This window comes from Leptodactylus fuscus, chromosome 7, assembly GCF_031893055.1.
Source record: "Leptodactylus fuscus isolate aLepFus1 chromosome 7, aLepFus1.hap2, whole genome shotgun sequence".
NCBI lineage: Eukaryota > Metazoa > Chordata > Amphibia > Anura > Leptodactylidae > Leptodactylus > Leptodactylus fuscus.
In genome coordinates, this window is record NC_134271.1 from 6,659,928 (window position 1) to 6,672,234 (window position 12,307).

Below are 12,307 nucleotides of genomic sequence, written 5' to 3' on the forward strand. Positions count from 1 at the left end.
CAATCATATTTCCCAACAGTTGCCGTTGTTTTACATAATTGAAGGGTAAATTTTACATGTTTATACCAACGCTTAGAATCTGATGACTACTAAGACAGCCATGGTTTTAGGATTATGTCTAAGACTTCCAATCATTTTTCCCAAGGGCCACCTCCATTTCTTGTCATTGAAGGGTAATACATTTTTAGACCTACCAAAAGCTTAGAATCTTAGGACTTTACAAAGACCGCAGTAGTCTTGAGATTAGGTCGGAGACTTCCAATCATTTTTCCCAATAGTTGCCGTTGTTTTACGTAATTGAAGGGTAAATTTTACATTTTTATACCAACGCTTAGAATCTGATGACTACTAAGACAGCCATGGTTTTAGGATTACGTCTAAGACTTCCAATCATCTTTCCCAATGGCCGCCTCCATTTCTTGTCATTGAAGGGTAATACATTTTTAGACCTACCAAAAGCTTAGAATCTAAGGACTTTACGAAGACCGCAGTAGTCTTAAGATTAGGTTGGATACTTCCAATCATTTTTATACCAACGCTTGAAATCTGACGTCTACTAAGAGCCATGGTTTTAGGATTACGTCTAAGACTTCCAACCATTTTTATACCAACGCTAGGAATCTGACGTCTACTAAGAGCCATGGTTTTAGGATTACGTCTAAGACTTCCAACCATTTTTCACAATGGCCGCCTCCATTTCTCGAAGGGTAATTTTTTACATTTTCTTACCCACCGTAAAGCGTTTAAGCCATCTTCCAATCTGTTTCCAGACAGCCGATCAGCATGGGGTTTAACTTCTTCAAAAACTTCTTTTCTGCCAAACTTTTACGACGTATGGCTTTGAATACCGCTCGGATATGATAAATCTTATCTGATGGCAAAAAAAAGGGCTTTAAGCAGTAAAAGATAACCCCTGGCTAAATCTGCATTGAGACCCAGCAGCTGTATTTTGAAAGGTATTTTGTGCCGCTGCCAATTCGATGCCTTTCTGCAGATTGGCTCGCAGGAATGTAGAGAGGGACAGAGCTGACCTGGGTAAGTCGCACAGACTCCGTGTCTTTCTCTTTTGCACTATGATTCTGCTAAGACAGATTATTCATGCTTATTTGAGTCAGGTAGGTCTTTGCAAGCTTCCCTGCCAGGCCTGGGAATTGAGTATATTGAAGAGCTATTCAGAGGCTTCTGACATAGACCAGTCTTTTATTGCGTGGTGTTACATTCTGCCTAAATCCATCTCCACCCAGTTTGTAAGCACTATGGTTTTTCTCTTCAATCAAAAGAGGTTATCACCTACCTTAATCCACGGAGCAGCATGGATTAGACTCAGCTATGTTCCCCAGGATTCCCAAAGAGGATCCACAAGTAGACGAAGAAAAAAAAAAAAATACTTGTTTCGACTTTTTTTTTTCACCCCCCTTCCAGTGTCTTCACTAACTTCTCTTGAGCTTTGCCGGGGGATTAGCATCTAAAATAAGCAACCCCGGAGTTCTCGTCAATGAAGACATCAGATGAAAGTTCACTTAGTCAGGGCCTATGTTTCTTCAACATAAAGAGGTGCCAGAGCTCCACAATAAAAAGATGAGCTCTTCCAGACTATAGAGTGAAAACATTGGCATCGCTAATCCGGATAAAAGATAGATTATAGACCAGAAACAGACCCTTTTTTAATTGGTTTTGGATTTGTTAAGTAGAAGTGATAGAGATGTCTTACTTTGAAACTTTGACGTGAATACCAAGACTTTAAAAAAAAATAAAAAAAAAAAATGGAAATTTAAAAAAAATAAAATTTTACCAAAATTTGCAAAACTTTATTTTTGTGAAATCTATTATTTTTCATATTGTTGGTTGGATTCAAGCCTGTTTGTTTTTTTTTATTGTTAGAGGGGTTGCCCAGAATTTGGAGCTTACTCCCTGGCTGGGGTGGATGTTTTATTAAAAAATACAAATAATAATACTCCTCTTCCCCAGCACTCTTTCTTCTCCCAGTCTCCTTTCCCAACCGTTTTGAGACTTGTCAAGCCAGAAGTTGAGAGACTCACAGGACTGGCCTCAGCCATCGATAGACAGGGACCAGTGACATCACTCCTACCAATGACCACTGTGGCCACCGATTGGCCTCCACGGTGCTCATGTGGGCCTCTGGGCTTCTGATGCAGTCTCATCACAGGAGGGAAAGAGAACCGGGACTATACCATGGAGCACCAGGGATATGTGAGTATATTTGCACCCATCAAGACCACATGTGCATTCTCCAAATTCTGGGCAACCTTTTTGGACTTGGAGATCGATGGAGGCCAGACTTCATCTGCTTGGACAGACAACAACGTTCAGATGGGCACGGCAGCCACTTCATTAAAAAAAACACCAAACACTGTACAGTGACTTTGCTTGGTTATTGAAACTCAGCCCCATTCACGAGCCATGTGAACATTGAACATTACATGGCCTGTACTGCAGAAGCAATGCTTATGGAGCGCCGTTGTCTCTTCAGACTCCACTGATCTTTGACCTATTGAAAGGATAGACCATCAGTCTTAGGGCTGGAAAACTACTTTAAGACGGCCATAAACATTAAATGTATATTGGTTGAACCCAACAATTTTGGTAGCAATGGCCAACCATGTGAAGTGCCTGGCGCCTCCCTACTCTCCGAGACCTCAGACAATCCGGCCCTTGGGTTGAGTTTATGATATTTCCAAGTAAAATTCTTGTGAGTTTATATAAATGGACGTGAAGATGCGAAGGGCTTGGATTTAATAAATAATTCCCTTTTTTTTCCCCATTTTTTTCCCCACAGTCTCTTTGTTTGTCCTCTGCAAGGTTTGGACATTATTACGATATATCAAAAACGATGTCTCCAGATTTGCTGCAATCTGCCAAGGCGCACAGCTTCTACCTGCCCGATATTAGCCCTCTAGGTGAAATCTATGGGTAAGTTCTCCATGAGTATTATGCATGTGATATCTATGGGGAAAAGGATGATGGGATCTGTAGTCCGAGTCTTTTATTTCTTGCATTAGGTAATGCTTTCCAATGTAGCCCAATATACTTTGTCTGGTCTGGTCTGGTTTGGGCAACCCTTTTTTTAAGGTTGAACTTGATGGACCTGCACAAAGCTTATCCTCATTCTTGTAGTATATGTACCATATCAGTAGTGTCCAAGCACTTGGGACCCTCACCGATCACTAGAATGGGGTTGCCCAAGTTCCTTGTGTGAATGTAATGTTAGTGTTCATATATGATGGCCACCACTCCATTTACTACTGTGGCACTGATGGAGGTAGCCAAGTGCAATGCTGCATTAGTCCCATAGAAGTGAATGGAGGAGCTGCGGCGCAAGGTCATGTGGGGACCCCGCTATGAAGATCCTAGCTGTTGAACACCCATTGATCCGACTCGTAAAGGGGTCCTCCCGACTTTATGTGACCAATGAATGTTTTGCTACGTGGACGTAGTGCTCAGGCTGCACCGATACTGCTTCAAACAACTGATCTGGGGTGGTCCTGGGTGTTGGACCCCAAAGGATATGCAGTTAATTGACTGAATGGCTGGTAGATAGGCCATAGAGGTTGACCCTAAGCATGGGTCATCAGTTAAAAAGTTCTGAAAACCCCTTTAAGGTTCTGTTCACATCTGGTGGGTGAAAAAGTCCTGCACATCGTCAACGGGATCGGCTGTTTTAGTGGTCCAGCTCTGTGTGGTTTGAGTCCCCTGATGGACCTGAATGACGGAGAGGAGACGGTAGCGTGAACCTAGTGTAAGCCTCATCCTATGAATAGGGAATATTTGGTGCTCGTGTACTAAAACTGCCCCTTTAAGGGATAGAGGCAAATATTTCAAGAGAATCGAACATACGCAGGGTAAAAATTTTTGATGAATTGATCTAGAAAAAAGTATATAAGGGATGCAAAGCGAGCGCGGCGTCGATCTTCATAGCGTGTACGTAGGCCCTGACGTAGGCCGGTGTGTCGGAGGTGCGGGGGCAATGTCATCAGCTCTCCTGGCAAGTAAAGCAAACAAGGTTAGTGCTAAGTATTTACCTTCTCTCCTTAATGCAAACAGCACGGAAAGAGCAGCACTAGAAGCGGCGGAGGACGCGGACAAAGGTCGCAGCCATTCGGATCATCCATTCTGTTAGACCTTTTCTGGTCAGCAAATAAAGCAATCTGTGCACCCTGCGGAGATGGAGGAGGATTTTAAGGGTTTTATTTTTACAGTAAATAACATTAAGCCTGTTAACTGCACTTACAGATAAACCTTCCGTACATATCCCAGAAACCGCCTTATCACCCCTGCCATACTATAGAGATATACATAGATATATACACATACATATATATAGGATATGGTGATTAATTATTCCATGTTATATATCAGAGACTGAGGTAGGAAGATAGATAGATAGATAGATAGATAGATAGATAGATAGATAGATAGATAGATAGGAGACAGATAGATAGGAGATAGGTAGAAGGATAGATAGGAAGAAGGATACATAGATAGATGGATGGATAGATAGATAGATAGATAGATAGATAGATAGATAGGAGATAGATAGATAGATAGATAGATAGATAGATAGATAGATAGGAGATAGGTAGAAGGATAGATAGATAGATAGGAGATAGATAGGAGATAGGTAGAAGGATAGATAGATAGATAGATAGATAGATAGATAGATAGATAGATAGATAGGAGATAGATAGATAGGAGATAGATAGATAGATAGATAGATAGATAGATAGATAGATAGATAGGTAGATGGATGGATAGATAGGAGATAGGTAGATGGATGGATAGATAGGAGATAGGTAGAAGGATAGATAGATAGATAGATAGATAGATAGATAGATAGATAGATAGATAGGAGATAGGTAGAAGGATAGATAGATAGATAGCACCAGTGACTCCACCAATGGGTGCAAGCCTTCAGGCCAATAGCCAGTTGACCTAAAACAGCAGACACCAATGATGATGATTATTATTATTATTATTATTATTATTGTTTATTTATATAGCACCATTAATTCCATGGTGCTTTACATTTGGGGGTTACATACAATACACAAAGTATACAGGTACATATCATACTAACAGTGATCGGCTGGCACAGTGTGGTAGAGGGCCCTGCCCGCGAGGGCTTACAATCTGAGTATGATGGAGCCCATTGACTATAATTGGGTCCATCGTTTGAAACGGCCATACAAAAAAAATTGGACTTGCAGCACTTTTTTTCAGTGGTCACTACAACCACCGAGATCCTGACGCAGATGTGACCCCAGCCTGACCTGTTTTCGTTATATCTCGTGTTAATGGCGGCTATATATGGCTGTACAGATTACTAAAACCTTCTTATAGTAAGACCCTATACATTTTAGTATAAGTTCTTACGGTATATGGAGAGTTTCTTGACCATTTCACTCCTTGGCCTCCATTGTCTTCAGTTGACACTTCTTGTTCCTCCCTGTTTAGACACCAGGCCCAGCGGGTAACAAAAGGAAAATTAACCTGAACGACCTCCTGTTTACTGTTTAGGTAGAAGACAATACGTAGATTCATTAACAATCACAACAGATAGGGGGAGCAAATTACCCTGCAGAGAGAGCGCCTGAGGGGGAACTAATTCCAGGTTTCCCCCCAGGGGGGTAACAAACCAGACAGCCCTTCACTGGTGCATGTCAAGTGGACAACGGTATCTGCTCATGTCAGCCATGTAGGTGAGACGTCATCTTCAGCCATTGTGGATGTTTGTCACTATGTCAATGGGCAAATAGGCAAAATATAAGTGGCCGTCACCATATTACTGTGTCACGTCATGAGATTTCTATGAACATATGTAAACTCCACCAATCCTTACACTGAAGGAGTCACCAGTGCCCAAACCCGTATAGTGGGGTACTTCATTGTACCTCTGTTGATTTGGTTGTTAGTTTTGCTTTTTGTCTTCCATTTTTTTTGGCTTCTGGAAAACCTTCAATGGATAAAATATGTCCCAACCCTGCAGTGGTACCCACTGATCTCGGAGACTTGTCTTGTGGTTATTTTGTGCCGTAAATGCGCATGTGACCCCTGCATCTAATTGCTGGTCTCGCCCGTGATGTCTACATTATACGGGACAAGACCTCTGTGGCCAGTGATTGGCTGCCAGGATCACATGAGGGTGTGTTGCATGTCATCACCGGTGGACAAGTCAGCAAGACCTCCCAGGACTTCAGACACCATGGAGTAATATGAGGGGGCTCATGGGAATTGTAGACTAAATTAAAAAACAAAAACAGACTGATACTCACCATTCCTCACCTCCCCGGGGCATCCAGTTATCTTTCCTGGTGTCCAGTCTTCAACCGTGGTCTCTCGTGACCTCTTCCGTCATGTTCTTTTATGGCAAGCGCACTGGAGTCACCGGTCACAAGTCTCATGAGCCCAGCACCATAACAATGGCGCCAAGCCCAACGTGACTACTGAGGCCTGTGATTGGTCTTCGTGCACCATTGTTGGAGAAGATGCCAGAGGAAGACCAAGATGAAGAAACGTGTCTAAGTCTTTTTATTTTGTCTGCACCTCCACTTATTATATTCGTACTGTTGGGCCCGAATGACCAAAATTTCGAGTTTGATCAAACTGAAATTTTTGAAAAATTCCAAACAAATCTGGCTCATTCCCAACCAGTTCACTCCTCTCTACTTCCTATTAACCACAATCTGTCTCCGAGCTTGACTTGCTCCATGTTTTCACCGACACCAGCCACCCTATGTTCTAGTCACCAGCAGAAGAGGTCTCCTGTAGGGTTGAGCCGATCTTGAGATTTCAGGATCGTTTTTAAAAATCCATTTTTTCGATCATTTTCCAGCCGATCCCGATCATGAAATTTGCTCCATCGCCAATCGGGATCCGATCTTTCCCGATCCCTCAACCCTAGTCTCCGGTTGTCGCCATGTACATCGTTCCCGGTCATGCCCTAAATCCCGCTTACATTTGTTGCATCAAGTACCTGGTATGACCTACCTTGAAACTAATTGCTTACTGAAGAACGCACAATAGCCCCATATTGGTTCAGCTAAAGCCTGAAAGGGCTCTGTATGCAAGACACTTTCAGATAAGGTAAGGGCAGAAATAGGACACAATGAGGGCCCATAATAAGTCGCTGATAAGAGTCAACACTCTCCCAATCTGCATCTGTTTTCAGTGTCATTAATCTGCTCCGTACATCCCTCTCCAATCTGCAAATACTCTTACCTCCCCCTAAAAGAAGCCCATAAAACCCGCTAGTGGTTCCTTCTATTTTCTCTCCTTCTCCAGTTTCCCGATACATTTGGTTGGAAGCCGCTTAGGCAACACTTCCTAATGGAGTCCACCTCCTGATAATAACCCTATTTGTCATATCTTTGATAAACTAACCTTTCATAAATGCTTAGAAACTGTATCAATAAGGAAGCTGAAGTCTCGCGTGTCGCCTGGATACTCTCTTGCCAACTTGTGCGTTATCAGTTACTAGAATGCTCGGCCGAAGGATAAAAGTTAATTAGCTTAAAAACCATTGTTAAAAGGAGACGCGGCCGACAAATGTGACAACACCGCGCGCCCGAGCTGACGTTTGTTTTCCCCTCTTTCCAAAGTGGCTGCGTGGGGGTTTTTTTTGTAAAGGGTCTCTGGGTGTTTAATGATTTCGTGGTATGGATCTGGCCAATTGGATGTGTCTGGGAGAGAAGAGTCATTTGTATTGTGTGTGTGTGTATATATATATATATATATATACATTGTATTTTATTACATTCTGTTATTATTAATAAAGAGAATCTGATCCTGTTCTTGCCAATAAATATATTTTGCTATTCCATCTTTACCTGGTGTAGACATGGCGCATCATAGACGTATGGCCCAAAGGTGCGCCATTTTGTTTCTGCCATTGTTTAGGGGCAGGAGGTGGATCACAACTGGTGCAGGTTTCTATTCCGGCACATGAGACCTCCTGAGTTATTAAAGAGATTTTTCAGGCTGTATAATTGATCATCTATCCTCAGTGTTGCAGCCCCTTAAGTATATACCATGCCATAGATTTGTATTCCAGCTGTCCTGGACCGTTACAGCTCAGCCCGGTCATTTGAATGGGACAGAGCTGTGATCAGGCCATGTGACTGATGAATGTGACGTCACATGGCCTGAGAAGTGGAAGCAGCGATTCAGCTGGTCTACAGGGGTTCCAGGTGTCGGATCCCAATGGATCTTAAGTTGATGACCTATCTTAAGGATAAAGATCAAGGAAAAACCTTTTAAGGCTGGTGTTACACGACCGTAGTGGTGTTTGCAGTCCGCAATTTGCTGATCAGCAATACTTTATTACACTCCAAATAGTCATTCCGCAGATGTCCATGTCCAGCCACATGAGCCCAAAAAGTTCTATGGGACAGTCCGTGCCGTGCCGTGAATTCATGGCCTTTGTAGACCTCGGTCACGGCACACCACGGATAAAATATCCGGTGGTGTAAGAGGCCACACTGAATACAATGTGTCCACAATTGAGAACCCACAATTGCAGACCATTTGCAGGCTAAACTTACTGTCGTGTAAGACCAGTCTAAGAGGTGGGGGCCTTTATTCTGGCACACCTTGGACCAGTGGGGGAATGGATCAAGAATATCATAGGAAACTCCAGTCTTAATAAATACACACACACACACACACACACACACACACACACACACACACACACACACACACACACACACACACACACACACACACACACACACACACTGGTCATTAGTATATCCAAATCAATGCCTGGGATCTTAGGCATCCATAACTATTTGGTGCCCCATTACGGGGAGATGGAGTCTAAAGGACCTTTGGTGTTCTTTAGATTCCATCTCAGAATATCCACCTAATGTAACAATCGCTGGTGGTCGCACATGCTCAGTCTGGATTCTTTTGTACACAGGCAATCGAGTGATTCCCTCCATAGTGCAGCCAGCCCGTTAAAGGGATCCTATCATTCAATCACTATTTTTTCTAACACTTTGGAATAACCTTAAGAAAGGCTGTTCATCTCCTACCTTCCATTGTCTTCTCTGCACCGCCATTCGCCTAAAATCACGGTTTCTCTCTGTAGGTAAATGAGTTCTTTCGCAGCACTGGGGGCGGGCCCCAGTGCTGCCAGAGAACTCTCCAGCGCCGCCTCCATCTTCTTCTTCAGCGAGGTCTTCACCGCATCTTCTTCCGATGGCGGCTTGTAACTTCTAGGCCTAGGGCAAGTCGACTGCGCATGCCCGCTGGCCACGAGAAAATACCATTACTATATAAGCGGCCATTTTTCTTGTGGCCGCGAGCATGCGCAGTCAGCCTGCCCTAGGCCCAAGGCCTAGAAGTTACAAGCCGCCACCGGAATAAGATGCGGTGAAGACCTCTCTGCAGAAGAAGATGGAGGGCGGCGCTGGAGTGTTCTCTCGCGGCATTGGGGCCGCCCCCAGTGCTGTTTGAGCGCTGGGGCCCGCCCCCAGTGCTGCTAAAGAACTCATTTACATACCGAGAGAAACCAGGATTTTAGGCGAGGAGAAGACAACGAAAGATAGTAGACTAATAGCCTATCTTAAGGCTATTCCGACGTGTTAGTTAGAAAAAATAGTGATAGGATCCCTTTAAAGTCATAGAACCGGAAGCAGCCGTGTACTTATTAGGTGGACGTTCCGAAAAGCACCAGGTGGAGCCGTAGCGATACGTAGGCACAGATGCGAGAATTCTGTTTTTCTTGTGCTTTCAGCTCAGTATCTTTCAGCTTGCTACGATTCAGTCCGTTGCGTGTAGACGTTACAGCGAGTTCATTTATCATTGGAGTCTCCTCTGAGCGGTGGCACACTGCGGACTCGGAGGTATAATGATCAGGTGTACTCGGGGTAGCAGCTCATTAACTATGTGTTAATTATCTGTGATTACTATTTAAATGCAATGGCGGCTTCATTACATCCTCCATTGTGAGACTGGCTTGATATAATTAAGTCATCCCAGTTTCCAACACCTTCACCTATAACCCTTTCCTTTCGGCGGCCCCCTCCGCCCCGGCCTCCCCTCCCTCCGCAGGGACATCTCTTTAGAATTGATAAACAAGGCTGCATCTCATTTGCAAACATTCCAGTATTGGCTATTGATGACTTTAACCTTCACACCCCAAAGTTATACCTTATTAACGTTAAACCCAGAAACAAAAACCAAATCAATTAATATTTAAATTTTTTCCCAGAAACTCATTATCTGTGTTGTGGGTTTTTTTTTTCCCGTCTTAAAGGAGAATGAATATTCGGATACAGTTTGTGCGTCTTGTGATGATTTGTCCGATGGTATCAGATATTGATTTCCCTGTGGATGGCTTATTCTTTTAAAAGGGGTTTCCTAGGGAAAAAACATTGTTGGCCCGTCCTTAGGAAGTCCTCTAAGGCTTAAAGGGATTCTACCATTAAAATCAAATTTTTTGTCCCTAACACGTCGGAATAGCCTTAAGAAGGCTATTCTTCTCCTACCTTTAGATGTCTTCTCTGTGCCGCCGTTCAGTATATAATCCAGTTTTCGCCGGTATGCAAATGAGTTCTCTCGCAGCACTGGGGGCAGTCCGCAGCGCTCAAACAGCACTGGGGGCGTCCCCAATGCTGCGAGAGAAATCTCCAGCGCCACCTCCATCTTCTTCAGGAACGGCCTCTTCACGCGTCTTCTTCCGGCGGTGGCTTTAAACTTCTAGGGCTCGGGGCTATGACAAAGCCAACTGCACATGTCCGCTGGCCACATGAAAATGGCCGTTTACACAGTACTGTAAGCAGCCATTTTCTTGTGGCCGGGAAGCATGTGGCTGCCTGAGACCTGGAAGTTTGAAGCCACCGCTGGAAGAAGACTGGTTCCTGAAGAAGACCCGTTCCTCAAGAAGATGGAGGCGGCGCTGGAGAGTTCTCTGGCAGCATTGGGGATGCCCCCCAGTGCTGTTTGAGTGCTGAGGCCTGCCCCCAGTGCTGCGAGAGAACTCATTTGCATACCGGCGAAAATCGGAATTTCTACTTAACGGCGGTGCGGAGAAGACATCTAAAGGTAGGAGAAGAATAGACTTTCTTAAGGCTATTCCTACGTGTTAAGGACAAAAAAATTGATTTTAATGGTAGAATCTCTTTAGTCACTATCCCATATAGGGCTCACCATCTACATTCCCTATTAGTATGTCCTTGGAGTGTGGGAGGAAACCGGAGTAGCCAGAGGAAATCCATGCAAACACGAGGAGAACATACAAACTCCTTGCAGATGTTGTTCCTGGTGAATTTGAACCCAGGACTCCAGTGCTGCAAGGCTGCAGTACTAACCATTGAGCCACCGTGGTTAGCACTGTGGGTTAGTAAATTTCACCCATTGAGTGCTGGTCCTAAATATTGGTCATAAGTTCTTCTTCCTGGAAAACCCCTCTAGGCCCGGGCGACATATGGTGTAGTCGCGGTTGGATAGCCGCCTGGGATATGACCAGTGGCCAATACACAGTAATAGTAAAGTCAATGGGGGTTAAAAGCGGGCCCGCTAAAGAATAAAGTTTTGTTCTAAAGCGTTTCTCCATCAAAATCTGATCATGTAAAAACGTGGAATTTCTTGGACGCTGCTTATGGAAATGAGTAAAATAAATAGTCAAAAATGTCTTCTATTTTTTGGAATGTTACTTTGTTACTTCTTGATAAACATTGAGGTTTCTCCTTTCCTCTTCAGCTCTTCCAGTGATTTGTCCTGTGACTACCTGCAGCTTCTCCGCTCTGTCCATAGTGCGGTCCACCAGGGAGGCTTTGACGGATCCAACCCCCAGGTATCCATCACCTTTACTATCTGCCACAATCGTGTAACTAATTGTATTGTGGAGAGTCTCAGGGGTGAACCTGGAGGAGCTCGGAAAAAAGGAACAGTGAACAAGCTGTTACTAAGCACTGATAATGTAAACAGGGAGATGACGGCGGCCGGCCAGCCGGGTAGTGGATATGTTAATGTGTAACATGTTCTCAGCGGACATCACTAGACGGTGTCAACGTACTCGACCGCGCTTCTCAACTTCGCCTGTTCTTAATGTTCTTATTAGCTGTGTATGGTGTCTGTAGAGTCTTTAAAGGGATCCTATCATTAGAATCCCACTTTAAGCTAAACCCACATTGGAATTGCCTTAAGAAAGCCTATTCTTCCCCTACCTTTAGATGTCTTCTCCGCGCCCCCTTTCCTTAGATATCCCAGTTTTCGGCCATATGCTAATTAGTTTTTTCGCAGCACTGGGGGCGTCCTCCTTCTTCTTGTTTGACTCCTCTGC

General features: G+C 44.0%; 1 protein-coding gene across 2 annotated transcripts in view; it reads left to right on the forward strand.

Moving 5' to 3' along the window:
- The window catches only part of ELP4 (elongator acetyltransferase complex subunit 4), a 156,818-nt gene that overhangs the window by 37,909 nt on the left and 106,602 nt on the right, over positions 1–12,307 (forward strand). For both annotated transcript variants that reach the window (XM_075280879.1, XM_075280880.1), the window contains exons 5-6: positions 2,798–2,931; positions 11,725–11,818. In XM_075280879.1, coding sequence (XP_075136980.1) covers positions 2,798–2,931; positions 11,725–11,818 — 228 coding nt within the window. The remainder of the gene's footprint in view (positions 1–2,797; positions 2,932–11,724; positions 11,819–12,307) is intronic.